Genomic DNA, 17,757 nt, shown 5'->3' on the forward strand with positions numbered 1-17,757 from the left:
GGAGAGGAACTCGGGAGGGAGCAGGAGTCCTGGGAGAGGAGGCAGGGCCCAGGCTGGGCTTGGGAAAGGCCCGTCCACTTTCCAACCCCTGGGTGTCTAGACCTTTCTCTGGGGCCTGTGCTGAGCAGCGGGATCAGAAGCCCAGTGGCCTCTGTGCCAGGTCTGGTCCCTGCTCCAGCTGTGAGGGGCTCCTGGAGCTGCTTCCGGCAGTGCCCTGTGTCTGGGCGGGGCGGGGGCAGGGATAATCGGTTCAGATGATCCCCTGATAACAGCAGTTGCTGCATTCCCCCGTGCCGGTGGCAGGCAGAGGCCACGGGCAGCCCCTGCAGCCCCTCCGAGCGGCCCACGCCTGCTACCCGAGATGAGACCCCAGCAGGTCACCCTCTAAGAACGGGAAAAATAGTTTATTGAATCCGTACTTCTCCATTAAAGTCTTTAAACATAAAAGCTCTGTAACAAACATCACAACGTCGCGTCATCTACCATATAAATAAAACCTACACTGAGATGCATGTTATCAACAGGCGTGTCCCCAAGGTGAGGCTCCCCACCTGGGACCCGACTTGGTCAGTTACAAAACAGGGATGAAGGCGGGAGGAAGCCCCGTGTCACCGGGCAGGACCGGGCGCCGGGCGTGTCGGGGTGTCCTCGCAGTCCCCCTAGGGGGGTGTGCGGAAATGGATCTTCTTGGCTGTTTCCACGTCAGACTTGGCAACCAGGAACCGCATCTTCTTCCCGCCGTGACGGATCAGGTCCACGGCTCTGAAATCCACGCCAGAGGTGGGGGTTGGAGAGGAGGGCACCAGGGGAGCCCCACAGGGTGCAGCCGGGCCTCTCCTGCTACCCCAGGTCCCCTCCCCTGAGCAGGGCGTCTGGGAGGAAGGGCCGGGCGTGCATGCGGTAGGGGTACCTCAGGTAGCCAAGGCCCAGGAGGCTGCTGCCGTTCACCTCCAGGATACGGTCCCCTAGCGACAGGCGCCCATCGGCCGCTGCGGGGCTGCCTGGGAGCAGGGTCTGGATGTAGAGCCCGGGGGCGCCCAGACGTGTGTGCTGGGGACAAGCAGAGGCCTCAGAGCTCTGCAGGCCCCTGACTCTCAGTGTCCCCAGCGAGGACCCCCGCAGCCCCTCCCTTGGCACCTACAGGCCCCTGCCTGGCATCCAGCCAGGCCCACTCATGGTTTCACGTGTCCCTCCAGAAAAGCAGTGGACACCACAGTCCCCACAGGCCCAGGACAGACCCCAAAGGCTTGAGGACAGAGGCAAGAGACAGCAGGCCCAGGGGGCACGGCCATTGGATAGGCCAGGTCCTCCGTCCCAGCTGCAGGGACCACCCCACACTCCTCCCCGAAGGCCTTCCTGTAGCCCTGTGGCCACGCAAGCTGCAGCCAGGCTCGCATGAACCGCAGAAGCCAGGCAGCCTGCACGGGGGTGGGGCGGGGGTCCTGGGCCTCTCACCATCCCGTCGATCAGGCCCATCCCCAGCCCGGAGGGGCCTCGTTCCAGCTCCACGGTGAAGACGTAGCAGAAGTCCTCAGTGCTGGAGCTGCGACTGGACGGGGCTGGAGGGGACTCGTCCTCAGGGGCTGCAGAGTCTCCTGGGTGGGGGCCGGGAAAGGTGGGTGGGAGTGAGGCGCCAGGAGTCAGGATGAGGAACAGGATGTCCTAGCCTGGCTGCCTCTGCAGGAGGTTAGGGACTGGACGGCCTCCTATGGCTCCCAGGAGACACTGTTCAGGCACAATGTGACCGGCGACCCAGACACTAGGGTCAGGGTCTGCCTGTGAACGACACCCCACGTCCCCTGAAGGAGCACCTCAGTCCCCGCCCCTCGCAGCCCCAGGACACTGGCCTCTCTGGGGGACGGCTGTTTTCCGGCTCTGGGGCCCCAAGTGGTTCTGTGCTGCCTCCTCAGCAATCTCTGCGCTTCTTCCTCCTCCTCCCTCCACACCCAGATGTGACCATGTGCACCCCAAGGGTTCCCGCCGCTGACCAGACTGGGGCCCCAGGCCCTAGCCCAGCCCAGCCTAAGCACCTGCCCTGAGGGCCACCAGCTGCTGCCCTCTCCATAATGGCGATCCCGCCGCGAGGGCACTTGGGTCAGAGACGAGCTGTGCCCCTGAGCAGGTGGCCTGCCTGGGACCCAGCTCTGCCAAGTGGCCCCAAGCCACAGGGGACACTCTGAACTCTGCACACGCACCCAGGACACTTCACTCCTGCAGGGCACACCCAACCCCTTCACACGGGGCCAGGGCCACTTGGGCTGCCGCACCCTCAGTGCCCTCCCCAGCCTAGCCCGGCTGTGCACGCACACTCATGCACACATACCCTCACAACCATGCACACACGTGCAAGCATGCCCATGCACACGTGCACTTACAGCCATGCACACACACCCATGCGCACAGATGCACACACAGTGCACACCATGCAGACACCCAGGCACACAGAGATGGACACACAAGCACATCCACGCACACACCCATGCACACACGCACCAGCACACCCATGCACCTGTGAACGCACCTATCCACACGCACAAGCACACAGGCACACACAGGCCCTGCCCCAGAGGGCTCCAGCTCCACCTCCTCCCTGAAGACCTCTGGGTTCCCCTTCAGCACATCCTCTCCACTGGCTCAGACATCCCTTCCTCCGCCCAGTGCAGGAGTGACTCTGAGCCGCTTTCTAGACCCTCTCTCTCCGAGATCACAAAGAGTATCTGCCCAAGACGTGTCAGCGACTGAGCAACCGTGTGGCCCAGCTCCTGGGGGGCTGAGCTGCCCTGAGTCCTCTCCATCTGGCCCCATCCCAGGTTGCAGGTGTCTGTGGGGCAGGTACTGAAAGCCAGGACCCCAAGGGTGGAATGACCCCAGGGGACCGGCCATCACGGTGCTGTGTGGGACTGGGGTGGGTTCCCGCTTGAGCACCAGGCAGGCCTCACCTTCCAGAGCTGCGCCCCGGAGGCCGCTGGGTCCGTTCCTCTGCCTCTCTGGGAGCGCTTTTCCGCAGGGGCCACCAGACTCTGCCCAGTCGGGGTCCCCAGGCTCAGGGCCGAGTGGAGTGTTGGGAGGCGTGAGCAAGCAGGACGAGTCCGTGTGCGCGGGGCCAGCCTGGGAGCCCCCACGGCTGGGTTGCCTTCCAGGGGGTGCCTGTGCCCAGGGAGCCCCCCTCAAGGGAAGAGTACGCTCTGGGGCAGCTTCTCGGGCTGCTGGGCCAGGGTCCCTGGAAGCCAGGGGGCAGCTCGGGGCCTCTGGATGCCCGTCAGGGATTGCGTGGTGCATACCCTGGGGAGAGGAAGGGTGACAACTCAGGCAGAGGAGAGGTGGCCCGATGGGCACAGCACTTGGGCAACTGGGCAGCCTGCAGGCAGAAGGGCCGCCAGGCTGTGGGGGCAGAAGTCAGAAAAGGACTCCTGGCAGCCTGCGCAGCCTGAGACGTGCAAGAGGCAAAGGGCTTCCCCGCCATTGGTAAGCACGGCCTGCGGTGGACCAGGACTCCCGGGGTTCCCAGAGCTCTGGCCTGCTGTCCCCAGCCCAGCTCCCAGGCCCTCTCCTGTCCTCTTGCACCTAGGGGCACGCTGTCTGGGCCCCTTCCCCGGGTACCTCAGGGCACGCTGGATGAGTCCCCTCCCCGGGTACCTCGGGGCACGCTGGCTGGGCCCCCTCCCCGGATACCTCGGGGCACGCTGGCTGGGGGGCCCCACTGCCAGGGCTGCCAGGGCTGGCTCTGCTCCGCAGGCCCCACAGAAAGTGGCGGATGTACAGCAGGTGCTGGTAGATGCTGTCGTCCAGGCAGTTGGCTTCCAAGTCCACCTGGAAACCCTCGCTGGGCAGGACGATGGGTGGGGGGTTCTCGTAGGACTCCAGGACATCCTCTGTGGGGCAGAGAGGATGCCCGTGATGGCCACAGGAGAAGCTGCCTCCCTCGCCAGGCCACCCCGCCCAACGGTGTGGGAACCCAGGGGCCAGCAGATTGAGCTCTGAGTCCCCTGACCTATGGACACAGGAGGCTGGGATCCTGGCCACAGTAACTGGACCCACCCTAGGACTCATCCCTTCTGAATCCTCGCTGACCACCCGGTGTGACGTCCGAGCTGCTCAGGACTGAGAACAAGGCCTTGTAGCCAGGAACCCTCCAGCCCCACTGAGCGGCTCTGCACTGGGTCTGTCTCTGCCCCACTGGTTTCTGATGGTGTCCACGGGTAACTGGAGCTCCCCCAGCCCCACTGAGCTGGACGCAAGCTCTCCCAGGTGCTGCCAGGGCCGGAGCCGACTGCCTCCCTGCAGGAATCACGGGACCCAAACGGCCTGTGTGCGGGCTGTTCTCTGTCCCCTGGAACGCGAGCACTTTTCAAGCGACAGAAGAGTGCGTGCGTACTGAGCTCCTAGCCCCCAGCACAGAATTCAGGCCACAGAAATGAATCAATGAGGAGGGAGGACTTAGAAGGTGTCAGGTGGAGCCAGGGGTCCTGTTCAGAGATGTTCTCCAGGCCCAGTGCCAGGTGACCGGGGGCCACGGAACGGCATCCAAGGCCCCGTCGCCTCTGTGCCTCCCACCATCCCGTACTCTGTTTTGTTGATGTGTTATACATAATGCGAATGATGGGAGACGTGTGTATAATCTCACATTAAAATGCACCCCTGGCGGGCGCGGTGCCTCACACCTGTAATCCCAGCACTTTCAGAGGCCCAGGCAGGCGGATCACCTGAGGTCAGGAGTTCAAGAGCAGCCTGGCCAACAGGGTGAAACCTAGTCTCTACCAAAAACACAAAAATTAGCCAGGCGTGGTGGCAAGCACCTATAATCCCAGCTACCTGGGAGACTGAGGCAGGAGAATGGCTTGAACCCAGGAGGCAGAGGTTGCAGTGAGCCAAGATCGCCCCACTGCACTCCAGCTTGGGTGACACAGCGAGACTCTGTCTCGATCAATCAATCAATCAATCAATCAATAAAATGCATCGTTGGTCAGGCACGGTGGCTCACGTCTGTAATCCCAGCACTTTGGGAGGCTGAGGAGGGCGAATCACCTAGGTCAGGAGTTCGAGACCAGCCTGGCCAAGATGGTGAAACCCGTCTCTGCTCAAAATACAAAAATTAGCCAGGCGTGGTGACAAGCACCTGTGATCCCAGCTACTCCGGAGGCAGGAGAGTCGCTTGAACCTGGGAGGCGGAGGTTGCAGTGAGCCAAGACTGCGCCACTGCACTCTAGCCTGGATGACAGAGCGAGACTCTGTCTCAAAAAAAAAAATAAATTAAAAAAAGATAAAATAAAATGCACCCCTATGTATGTGTGTACACATAGATATGCACACAGACCCCTCCGTATGGACACGTGTGCCTGCATGTGCACATACATGGCTCACGTGCTCAGGGATGCTTCCCCACGGCTGTGTGCCGCAGCTGCTCCCTTCCTGGGCAGCCACACAACACGGGGAGGCCCCATCCTCCGGCTCCATGAGGGAACGAGGGGGCCTTGGACCTGAGCCTGGAGTCTGGAACTTGGGCATGGACTCTCGGCTCCTTGACTCCCCCACGGAGGAGTTCCCTGGATCCCCAGGTGGGGGAGGGGGCAGGCGGTCCTCCCAGTGGAGGCTTCTCTAGGGAGGTCCCCAGGAGAGAGGGCCCCCACACTCCACTTCAGATGGGATGAGAGCGTGCTGCCTTCAGCCTCAGGGCGAGTCTCTGGAGTCCCCAGCCCTCTCCTGCCCTGGGGCAGAGCTTACCTGACCTGAAGGCCTCAGGACTGTCCTGGGCCCCCGGCTCCCAGGTGCTCACGGGGCCCATGGCCGAGGCCAGCTGGTAGTGAGTCAGCAGTCGGTGCAGCTGTGCTGGGCTCAGGGCGGGGAACGCGGCCCGCAGGGCTGTCCAGCTCATCTGGGTGACAAGAAGGAGCTCATGGTCACAGGTCTCTGGGTGCAGACCCCAGCCCAAGGAGGGATGGCCTCCATGGGTAGCCAGGGGTAGCCAGCTGAGGGGCCCTGTGGTCTTCACTCCCACCAGGGACCATCTGTGAGAGGGACGGTGTCACTGCAGCAGTTCACCCCTGGCACTTCCTAGGGCAGTTGCTCCAGGAAGAGGCCAGCCGGTGCCATCGGGAACCCCCTGCCCAGGGAACCCACCCCTGCCTCAAGCAAGGGCCCGCCTCACACGGCGGCCGCCAACCAGAGAAACCACTACTGGGAAATGAATAGTGAAATCAGATTCCTGCCTCCAACAGTGTAAAAGAAGTCAATCAAGTCGGCTAAAAACCTGACTGGAAGGCAGGGGCATTCATCATTTAGGTGACAGGAGGCAGGGAAAGCATTTGTTTGTTTGTTTTTTGAGACAGAGTCTCACACTGTCACCCAGTTTGGGGTGCAGTGGCTCAATCATAGCTCACCGCAGCCTCGACCTCCCAGGATCAAGTAATCCTGCACCTCAGCCTCCTGAATAGCTGGGACCACAGGCTTGCACCATCGTGTCCAGCTAGTTGTGTTTTTTTTTGGTAGAGATGGGGGTCTCACTATGTTGGTCTCAAACTTCAGGCTGGTCTCAAATTCCTGGCCTCAAGTGATCCTCCTGCCTCAGCCTCCCAAAGTGTTGGAATTGCTGGTATGAGCCACTGCGCCTGGCCCGGGAAAACGTTGTAGGCAAGACAGAAAGCCTACATGTAAGGAAAGGGTGGATTCCTTCAATAAAATTAAACAGCCTCTGCGGCCCCCTGGGACCTCTGTCATCGTCCTTCTGGGGTTCCCTTCCCCAGCTCCCAGCCGGTTCTTATTTTCTGGAATCCCATTTCTTCAGCTCTCTGGTTTGTCCTGTTTCTACGGAATAGATCTTCTAGTAGCTTCCCAAAAGGGGCGCATCGCAGGAAAACGGCTACCCTGCCTGCTGGAACTGTCTTCACCTCCACGCTGGACTGGTCATCTGGCTGGCACAGAACTCCAGGTCAGAGGACGTCACTATTCGGAGTCTTCAGGTGCTGCTTTGTCCTGTGACTCCTGTGCTGCTCGTCCAAAAGCATCCTGAGTGCAGATCTTCAGGATCCGCCTTGTACCGATTCTTGTCTGGAAGCCTGTGGGTTCTCTGTGCCCATCGTCCTGAAGTCCTGGGATGCTGAGTTTCCGTGCAAGCCCAGTCTTGGTAGCAGCTCCTGCCCGCTGATGTGCGGCTCTGGAAACTGCCTGCACCTGCCTTCCCCGTGCCCTCCGCCCCTCTGCTGGCTCTTTCTGGACTCCCACTGTTTGGATGTTGGCCTCGCCGATGGGTCCCCTCTGTTCTCACCTTTGCTTCCTCTCTCTGTTTCTCTCCCATGTGTTTTTCTGCCCACATCCAGGGGCCTGGGCTGTGGCTACCAGATGTCCACACTGAAGGACAATCAGTGTCTCGGGCGTCGTGCGGGAAGGACGAGGGCACAGCACTGGCCGCCCCCCAGCCTTGGCATGTCCTCCTCCAACACCGCCAGCCCCCACCACCACTTCAAGAAAGCCTCTGGTTTGCCCGGGGGTGGTTCTGTTTGATTGTGAGTTCCTAGAACCTTCTCTACTCCCACTTCTGTGCTTGGTCCAGGGTTGGTGTCAGAGGGGGCCAGAGGTTGGGGCCAATATATCAGCTTCAAGGGAACAGAACTCTCTTCCCTCCTCCTCCCTCTCCTTCTCCCCCTGCCTCTGTCTCTCTCTCCCCTCCTCCTTCCTCTCCTCTCTCTCTTCCCTCCTTCCTCCCTCTCCTTCTCCCCCACTCCGTCTCTCTCTCCTTCCTCCTCCCTCTCCTTCTCTGTCCCCTCCCTTTCCTTTCCCTCCCTGTCTCTCTCTCTCCTCCTTCCTCCCGCTCCTTTCTCTCCCTCCCTGCGTCTCTCTCCCCTCCCTCCTGCCTCTCCTTCTCCCTGTCCTTCCCTGTCTCTCTCCCCTCCCTCCTCCCTCTCCTCTCATTCCTCCCTGTCTCTCTCCCCTCCTCCTCCCTCTCCCTTTCTTCCTCCCTTCTCCTGCTCTCCTCCCTCTCTTTTTCTCCCTTCTTACTCCCCTGCCTACCCCCGCATCCCTCCGCCCTCTCTCTCTGCCCACTCCTCACTCTCCACTCTAGTGGTCCGGGGAGTTTTCTTCCCACCCGCTGCACAGCTTTTTATTTCTGCTTCCACAGTTTTATTTTCCAAGACTCCTCTTATTCTCTCATGGATAGAATCTTATTATTATTTTATGGATACTATATATCTTGTCTTATTTTTATGAGGCTATAAGTGACTTTTTCACCAAGCTTCTCCCTGAATTGTCTGTTTCAGGAGTCATCAAACTAGGGCCAGCAAGGCCTATTTTTACAGGGCCCCCAAGCTAGAAATGGTTTTCACGTTTTTAAAGCGTTTGAGAAGAACAAAACAAAGAAGGAGATGAGACCGAGACAAAAGCGGCCGCAGAGCCCGAAGTCCTCACGGCTTGGCCCTTTACAAGAAGCAGCCCACGGCCCTGGTCTGCTCCTTCCAACGCGGCTGTCTCTCCGCGTCTCCTTTAGACGCTCTACTTAGGATGCGGGGCGCAGGGCGGGCGCTTCCCGGCCTCAGCGTGGGGAGGCCCGGCTGCTTCTGGAAGACCCTTGGCGCTGTCCCCCGCCTCCCTGGGCTGTCCCTGCAGACTCGGGCCTGACCATCTCCCGCAGGGGCGCTCGGGCCGGGCTGCCGAGCTGGGTGAGAGGCTGGGGCCCCCTTTCCAGCACGAGGTTCCTGCCCTCAGCTCGGCCTAGTTTCCCCAGCCAGGAGAACTCCTGTTTTCAACGTTCTAGAAATATCCCCGCCCAGCTGAGCAGGGAGAGGCAGAGATCCTGAGAATCGCTGCTGCCTCCTTTCCGTGCACACAGAAAACCACACATCTGACACACACAGCCCAACCAGCTTCCCCCGAGGAACACGCCTGTGTACCCAGTCCCAAGAACAAGAACCAGAATGTGGGCCGGGGCAGCTCAGGAGCCCCCAGGCCCGTCCGGGCACCATGGCAGGTCCTGCCGCACCTCCAGCCCTGCAGACACGCTCCTCGCACCCGACTCCTTCAGCTCCACCTGCCCTTTCAGGAGTATTTTATATCTTATCTTATTTATTTATCTATTTAGAGACGGGGTCTTGCTCTGTCGCCCAGGCTAGGGTGCAGTGGCGTGATCTTGGCTCACCGCAAGCTCCATCTCCCGGGCTCCAGTGATTCATGTGTCTCAGCCTCCTGAGTAGTTGCCTAATTTTTATATTTTTACACCACGCCTGGCTAATTTTTCTATTTTTAGTAGAGATGGGGTTTCACTGTGGTGGCCAGGCTGGTCTCAAACTCCTGACCTCAGGTGATCCACCCACCTCGGCCTCCCAAACTGCTGGGATTACAGGCGTCAGCCACCACGCCTGGCCTTATTTATTTTATTTTCTTTTATTATTTAAATTTATGGCAGGGTCTTACTCTGTCACCCAGGCTGGAGTGCAGTGGCATGATCACAGCTCACTGCAGACCTCCCGTGCCTAAACGATTCTCCTGCCTCAGCCTCCCGAGTAGCTGGGAGCCACAGGTGCACACCACCAGGCCTGGCTAATTTAAAAAAAGGTATGTTTGGAAAGACGATGTGGGGGTGGTCTTGCTATGTCACCCAGGCTGGTCTGGAGCTCCTGAGCTCAAGTGATCCTCCTGCCTTGGCCTCCCTAAGTGCCCAGCCGACCGCTCAGGTGTGTCTGTGGCTCCTCCGAACCAGTTTACTCAGTCACGTTGCTCTGCCGTATTTCACTGTACTGAAGAGCCCGCTTTATTCATCCATCATGTTGTTGATAAATAGAAGATGGGTTTTGCCCAGTCTGGGGCGGTTACGAGTGGTGCCACTGGAAGCATCCCTAAGCGGGCCGTGGCGAGGGACCCACGGAAGCATCTCCATCCGGGGAATTGCTCAGTCAGAGCACACGCACTTGGTCAGCTTCGGCCGACGCTGCCAGACGGCTTTCCAAAGTGGCGAGCCTCATTTACAACCTCGCCAGGAACACCTGAGGGTTCAAACCACTGCATCTCCTCACCAGTGCCTGGCTTTCTTCCTTTCAACCATTCTGATGTGTTCGGTGTTTAAAATGCTGAGATTAGGCCGGGCGCGGTGGCTCACACCTATAATCCCAGCACTTTGGGAATCCGAGGTGGGCAGATCACCTGAGGTCGGGAGTTCGAGAACAGCCTGGTCAACATGGTGAGACTCTGTCTCTACTAAAAATACAAAAATTAGCTGAGTGTGGTGATGCGTGCCTGTAATCCCAGCTACTCAAGAGACCAAGGCAGGAGAATCGCTTGAACCCAGGAGATGGAGGTTGCAGTGAGCTGAGATCACACCACTGCACTCCAACAGAGCGAGACTCCGTCTCAAAAAAAAAAAAAAGTAAAAAAATCTGCTGAGGTTAGTTTTTGCTTTTGTTTTTTAAGGTTAGTCAAGTGAAGCAATGGGAGTGGAGAAGAAACAAGAAAATCTGTAACTGGTTGTGATGAATTAGTTCTAAACACCAATGCACTCGGACCAGCCTGAAACGTGGAGAGTTTGGGCTGCGTTTCTCTGATGACGAATGAAATTGTCCATCTTTCATGCGTAATTCTTTCTTATAGCCCCTTTTCGGGTTTTGGCATCAAGGTATTACTGGTGTTTTAAAGTGAGATAGGGTTTCCTCTTTTTCTACTTTCTGGTAAGAATTTGAGTACTAATGGTATTATTTCTTCTTTTTTTTTGGAGACTGAGTCTGGCTCTATCGCCCAGGCTGGAGTGCAGTGGGGTGATCTCGGCTCACTGCAAGCTCCGCGTCATTCTCCTGCCTCAGCCTCCCGAGTAGCTGGGACTACAGGTGCCCGCCACCACGCCCGGCTAATTTTTTGGTATTTTAGTAGAGATGAGGTTTCACCATGTTAGCCAGGATGGTCTCGATTTCCTGACCTCGTGATCCGCCTGCCTCGACCTCCCAAAATGCTGGGATTACAGGCGTAAGCCACCGTGCCCGGCCTATTTCTTCTTTAATGTTTAAAATAATTCACCAGTGAAACCATCTGGGCCTTGAATCTTCTTCATGGGAAAGTGTTAATCAATTTAATTTCTTTTTTTTTGAGACAAGGTGTCATTTCTGACGTCCAGGCTGGAGTGCAGTGGCACAACCATCGCTCACTGAAGCCTCAATCTCATGGGCTCGAGGAATCCTCCTGCCTCAGCCTTCTAAGTAGCTGAAACCACAGGTATGCATCATCATGCCTGGCTACTTTTTCTGTGTGTATTTTTTGTAGAGATGGGGGTTTCCACCATGTTGCCCAGGCTGGTCTTGAACTCATGGGCTCAAGGGGTCCTCCTGCCTCAGCCTCCCAAAGTGCTGGGATTACAGGTGGGAGCTACCGCACCTGGCCTTTCAGTTTCTCTAATGCATGCAGGACCATTCAGATTTTTAACTTCCTGTTGAATCACTTTCAATAAGTAGTCTTTTTCTTATTTGTCCATTTTATCTAAGTTGTCAAATTTATCAGCAAAAAGTTGGTTATGATCTCCTCTTACTAATTTTTAATTTTTAATGCAGGAGCTGAGTGATGGCCTCCTTTTTCTGATACTAGCAATTGTGTTTTCTCCCTTATTCAACTTTCTATTTTTATTTTTATTTATTTATTTATTTATTTATTTATTTATTTATTGAGACGAAGTCTTGCTCTATCACCCAGGATGGAGTGCAGTGGCATGATCCCAGCTCACTGCAGCCTCCACCTCCCAGGTTCAAGGGATTCCCTTGCCTCAGCCTCCCAAGTAGCTGAGATTACAGGCACACACCACCACACCCCGCTAATTTTTGTATTTTTAGTAGAGACGGGGTTTTGCCATGTTGGCCAGTCTGGTCTCAAACTCCTGACCTCAAATGATCCACCTGCCTCAGCTTCCCAAAGTGCTGGGATTACAGGTGTAAGCCGCTGCGCCTGGCCTCTTATTCAACTTTTCAAAGAACCAACTCCTGGCTTTATTGCTTATCTCAATCATGTTTGCTTCCTAGTTCACTGATTTTTAGCTCTCATCCGTCATTTCCTCTGCTTTCTTTGGGTTTGATTTGTCGTTCTCTTTCTTGCCTCATGATTATTCATTTTTGGCCTTCCTTGTAGTCTAATATATACATACAAGGCTATAACTTTTCCTGTTAAGACTGCTTTAACTGCAGCCTACAGGTTTGGATATTTTGTATCTTCATTGTTGCTGATGAACTTAATGCTGAGTTGAGGTTGGCAAGCTTTTGGTGAGGCTCAGACGGCCTCTGCTTGATCCTCACCCCAAGGTTCTTTTCTTCTCTCTCTCTCTCTCTTTCTTTCTTTCTTTTATAGTTGGGGTCTTCCTCTGTTGCCCAGGCTGGAGTGCAGTAGTGTGATCATAGCTCACTGAAGACTTTAATTCCTGGACTCAAATGATCCTCCTGCCTCAACCTCCCAAGTAGCTGGGACTACAGGTGTTTGCCCCATGCCTGCCTCTCACTCCAGTGTTTCCACCGGGGGCGTGGTGTTTATTTCCCAGGGGGTCCTGGACTCGTCATCTCTGTCTCCTCTGCACTGTGAAGCCACCACAGATTCCACTCTTTTTTTCAACGCTTTTGGTTCCATTTTAAAGTCTCTCTCCATAGCACTCCCTGGAGATTCAGAATGTTGGCAAGTGTCTTAGGGAAAAGCCGGCGATGCATTTCAGGCCCCTGATGTCTCTGAGCTTGCCTCTCGCCTGTGAGACGGCCAGTGCTGTGCTATTCCGGTTTCTGTTTCCCCACCAGTGGCCCCTGCCTGGACAAAGCCTAGATTCTCAGCCTCACACTGTCACCTGCTCCCAGGACAGCAAATGTCTCCAGGGAAAAGCAACAGGAACTTCAGGTCAGCTCTTTGTGGAGGCTCACCCTCTCCTCATCCTGCAGGAGCTCGCTCACGCCTTTCAACAGATGACTTTGTGTTTCTTTCCGATTGTGCGAGCTGTCCTTAGTGGAACTGCAGGCTCAGTTGCTCCCTTCTACCCTCAGTGCTGGCCACAATGTCTATCAACTGTTCTTCTGTTTTAGCATCATCTTGACATCAGTATCCATAGGTACCTGGTGCCACCAATTCCTGAGCCTTTTGGTGGCTTCCTAGAAATTGGGTTACTTCTCGGAAGTCAGATTGCTTTTTTCTTTTTTGTAGAAATGGGATCTCACTGTGTTGATCAGGCTGGTCTGAAACCAATGGCCTCAAGTGATCTTCTCACCTCAGCCTCCCAAAGCCCTGAGAGGACAGGCATGAGCCACCGTGCCTGGCCGAGTCAGCTTTCTTCAATCTGCTAAGGCAGTTGCTCTTCACCCATCTGCTTTCTGCCTTCCAAAAGAGCACCGCTTTTGCCTCCTCTATGACTTTGTCCCCGTGGGTTTGTGGCATTAAAAAGCATTGCTTTACTTCTGTTTAGTGATACCATAGAAGCAAACTAAATTCATGTGTTCAATCTGCCACACGCAGGATCCAGACAGCCTCATTTTCCGAATTTTCTATAGTAAATAAAAATGCTTCACTTTTTTTTTTTTTTTTTTTTTTGAGACAGGGCCTCACTTTGTTGCTCAAGCCGGAGTGCAGTGGTATGATCTCGGCTCACTGCAACCTCCGCCTCCCCAGTTCAAGCGATTCGCCCTGTGGCCACTCTCACTATCGCCCTAAAGCATGTTCAGCATTTTCCAGGCAGGAGAGGAAACCATTGGCTATTTCCATTAATTACTTGTGACAACTATGTTGGGAAGGAGGGTGGTGAGAGGCCATCTGTGTTGGGAAGGAGGGTGGTGAGCGGCCGACTGTGTTGGGAAGGAGGGTGGTGAGCGGCCGACTGTGTTGGGAGGGGGGTGGTGAACGGCGAGGGAGGTGGGGAGGGGCATGTCGGTTTCCTGTTGCCGTTGTGACAAATGCCCACACGCCTGGCAGTTACGGCCACACAAGTGCACACTCTCACAGCTCTGTGACTCCGCGGCTCAGCCAGGTCTCACAGGACTGACAGCAAGATGAACGTCCTGGGGGAGGATCCATCTCCCTGCTCTCCTGGTTGCTGCCAGAATTCAGTTCCTGCTATTGTAGGACTGGGGTCCTGTTTCCAGACTGGCTGTCAGCTGGGGCCACTCCAGCTTCTAGAGGCCACCATACTCCTTGGCTCCTGGCCCCTCCTCCAGCCTCAGAGCCATATCCCCTCTTCTTCCATTTCTCTCCGATCCACCTTTTTGGACTCATCTGAGTGGACTGGGCCACCCAGATACCCAGGTCATCTCCGAATCTCAAGGTCCTTAATCGTAGTCACACGTACAGAGGCTTCTTTGCCATGTGGGGTAACACGGTCACGGGTCTCAGACATCTTTTGGGCCATTATCCTGCCTACCGCAGGTGGAAACAGCCATGGAATGGAAGCAACTTCGCTAATTACCTACGGGAGCTTTGAGCTTTCCAGCCCAGAAGCCCAGGCCCGGCCCCTAGGCTTGGTTCGAGAGGCAGGGACCCACCATGTGGCCCCGCCCTCCCCGCCTGCCATGCGCCCCCCTACCTGGATGAGCTGGGCCCTGGGCGTGGCCAGCAGGTTGAGGGTGCAGGAGAGCTTCCGGAAGAAGTGCTCTCCAGCCGCCCCGAAGCCGGCGCTCCGCATCCACTCCAGGAGCTGCTGCAGGCGGGCGCAGGCCTGGACACCTCTGGGCCAGTGGAAGCAGCTCAAGGAGGGGCCTGTGGAGGGAGGGAGGGAGGGAGGGTGATGCCTGGGCTGCCCTCCCCGGGGGACACAGACATGGGTCTGTCCCCAGAGCCTCCCCTTCCCGGCTCTGGGCCACTGAGGACATCGCAGCTCGATGACAGGCAGGAGACCTTCCCTCGGCTTCCAAGGCAACTGACCAGCCTCCAACCCCTCTCTGGAGCGGGGGTGCGGTGGGAGGTGAACGTAGCAGGGCAGGGTGGGCTGTGACAGCCACTGACTCCACAGAGCAGCCCCTGGCTGGGACCTTCTCCCACCCCCACACACATGTGCCGGGGGCCTGCCACCACCTGGGTCTCCCCATGCCCTGCACTGGCCCTGGCTGGGAGTGACCAGTGTTCCTGAGCCCCACAGGTGAGGCAGGGTCCAAGGCCAGAGTCTGCGGCTGCACAGACCTGGGACAGCCAGTGATGCCCTGAGCCCGTTCCCTCCCTGTCACAGGGAAGGGGCCCCATGCAGACCTCTCGGCCGTGGCTTCTCTGAAACCCTGATGGGACCTTGGCTCCTAAGGGATGCGCTGTGGCAATCTGTCCCCCCCCTCACTCTGGCCTCCCACCCCTCAGGGACACCAGATGCTCAGGGAGCAGGAGCCTGACAAGGGCAGAGCCGACCCCAGGAGCTGGCGTGGGAGGCGCCAGCAGCCGTCACGTCCAGGAATGTGAGCCCCCGACCCCTCAACCCCGCATGAGGCCCTCACCCCTGTCGAGGAGCTGGTTGAGGAGCAGTGTCCCGGAGAAGAAGAAGAGGTAGGCAAGCATCTGCGAGGCCACCTCGGGGTGCACCTGCAGCTGCCGCAGGAGGTCCAGGGCTGCCTGGTACACGGACACCACGCGGCGCAGCTCCTCGGGCAGTTCGGGGGCCGAACACCAGCTCTCACGGCACTCCGTCTGGAATGGTGGGCACTCCAGGAGTGCTGGGAGGCAGATGTACAGGGACTGGCGGGGGCGAGAGAAGAACAGCAACCAGCATTTCCAGGAGTGCTGGTGGCCGACAGGGGTCCTGATCCAGCAAGCTCCCCACCCATGCACTGCTCGCAGGAACCCGGCCTTGGCGGCTTCCTACTGGACAGGCCACGGCTTTGCAAACGTCCAGTGTGGGGTGTGGGGACACAGGAGCTGCCTCCCGGGGCTGCTGGGAGCAGAGGTGGGGTGCAGGGGTATCTGCTCCTGTCGGAGGCACAGATGAACTCAGAAGGTGCACAGAGGTGGCGCCTGGGGGGATGGGCTCCGACAAAGGGGCTGGAGACACCCATGGGTAAAGACGGGAGAGCCACCACTCCCCCGAAAGTGGCTCACCACACCCCCGATGCACCCCAAGCTGACCAGGGTCACAGGGGGACCGGCGGCAGCACCTCTGGCACCCGTGGGTCCAGGGTGACAACAGGGTCACATCCCTTGCGCCTCATGCTGGAGCTTCCCCCACCTCATCCTTGACCCTTGAAACAATGGCAGGAAGGGGGTGTTCTAAGGTGAGGGGAAGAGGGAGCTGGGATGGTTCTAGGGTTTCTGTGCGACCCGAGGAGGAGGGAGCGTGGGGGGTGCAGCTGGGCCTTTGCAGAACCTGCAGCCACTGCTCCCTGCTGAAGTGGAGCTTGTCACGGTCCCCTCCCTCAGCCCCCCAGAAGGCTCCTAGGAGAGCCACAGGCACAAGCTTGAGTCCCACTTCATCCCAGGAGCTGCTTGAGTGCAGAAGCAGTGCCCGTCCGTGCACCTTGGAGACGTAGTAGACGCACTGCTGGAAGGCGTACAGCACCACCTCCTCCAGCACCGCCATGGCCTCCTCGCTGGCCGTCAGCGTGCAGGAGAACAGCGACTCCTTAGAGCCTGCGGGGAGACAGCCACACAGATGGTCACAATGGGCACAGCACTCAGGAACGCAGCAACTCAGCCAGCCGCCAGCTCTGTCCCTGCCACAGGCACTGCCCAACACGCCCCATCTGGGGTCCGGATGCCATAAACCAGCCAAGGGACTCTGGACCCTGGCTGGGACGAGTGCAGCAAACCTGCCGCTGCCCTTACCAGGGGAGGGGAATGCTGGGGAGGGGGCAGGAGGGGCCCAGACACCCAACGTCTCAATGCCCAGCCCTGCCTAAGTGCTCATTCACTCCCACGTTCTGATAAGTTTTCTGTTACAACCAACTGCACCCAACATAGCAGGTCCTAACTCCCTCCCCACAAGTCGCCTCTCACCCGCGACATGGGTCACAGGACTCTGGCAGCAGCCCCCGAGTGGCTGCCACTCCGTGGAATCATAACAGTCTTTCGGGAGGAAAAAGCCCAAATCACCTATTTCACCCCCACTCCCGGGTGTCAGCGGGGGCGGCTGGAGCTGAGGCTGGGGGCAGCTGCCCACGGAGTGGTTCCTGCCCTCTGGGTGGGGGCTCTTGTGAAGGTGAGAGGCTCCCGACAGGGTGGAGCCTTCCTGGGGGCTTCCAGAATGTGAGGGGGCATGTGGTGGTCTCAGTGACTGGGGGTCCCATCAGCACCTGGGGAAGGGGCCAGGACCCTGCTGTCCCGCCTTTAGGCGCGTTCATTCTCTCCCGGGACTGTGGGCGGCGACCACAGCAGTGTTCCTAGTGCAGCCAGGTAGGTGGCCACAGCTCCCCTCCTCTCCCTCCTGTGGGGTCTTCTTCCAGGAGGGGCAGAGGGGCCGCACCGTGGGAGCTGCCTGTCGGGGCACCTGACAGGGCTGCGTGGGTGGTGCCTGGTGAGCCAGGCCAACACTCGCCCCGATGCGGGCCTCCCAGGAGCACAGGCCCCCAGCCGCCCCTCTGCCACGCAGAGTGCACGGGAGGCCGCCCACTCATGGCCAGGACAATGCTGCGCCGAGTCCCTGGACAAGCCCCTGTCACTTTCGCTCCTCTGCTCCTGGTGCTCCTCCTTCAGGGGCCTGGGGCTGCCTGGCCCCCACCCACCAAGTCTGCTCCCCAAGAACCTGTGAGATCCCCCAGTGCCTGCCCCACAGGGTCACATCTGGCACCCAGGCAGGGCAGCTGGAGGGACCCCGGGGTCCAGGGCAGTGAGGGGCTCTCAGGCTCTGCCAACCTCAACACTGTG

The 17,757-nt window shown here is 58.1% G+C and overlaps 1 protein-coding gene across 4 annotated transcripts in view; it reads right to left on the minus strand.

Moving 5' to 3' along the window:
• Window positions 1-385: 385 nt before the first annotated feature.
• Window positions 386-17,757, minus strand: part of RADIL (Rap associating with DIL domain) — an 80,497-nt gene continuing 63,125 nt past the window's right edge. For 2 of the 4 annotated variants that reach the window (XM_050784329.1, XM_050784328.1), the window contains exons 7-15: window positions 16,412-16,524; window positions 15,399-15,636; window positions 14,504-14,676; window positions 5,722-5,872; window positions 3,673-3,872; window positions 2,940-3,282; window positions 1,456-1,595; window positions 911-1,050; window positions 386-762 (exon numbers count right to left, since the gene is read on the minus strand). In XM_050784329.1, the coding sequence (XP_050640286.1) occupies window positions 660-762; window positions 911-1,050; window positions 1,456-1,595; window positions 2,940-3,282; window positions 3,673-3,872; window positions 5,722-5,872; window positions 14,504-14,676; window positions 15,399-15,636; window positions 16,412-16,524 (1,601 nt within the window). In that variant the 3' untranslated portion in view covers window positions 386-659. Of the gene's footprint in view, window positions 763-910; window positions 1,051-1,455; window positions 1,596-2,939; window positions 3,283-3,636; window positions 3,873-5,721; window positions 5,873-14,503; window positions 14,677-15,398; window positions 15,637-16,411; window positions 16,525-17,757 lie in introns of all 4 variants that reach the window. The other 2 variants (XM_050784327.1, XM_050784326.1) reach the window with 1 other exon arrangement.

The sequence above is a fragment of the Macaca thibetana genome, chromosome 3, assembly GCF_024542745.1.
Source record: "Macaca thibetana thibetana isolate TM-01 chromosome 3, ASM2454274v1, whole genome shotgun sequence".
NCBI classification, from domain to species: Eukaryota; Metazoa; Chordata; class Mammalia; order Primates; family Cercopithecidae; genus Macaca; species Macaca thibetana.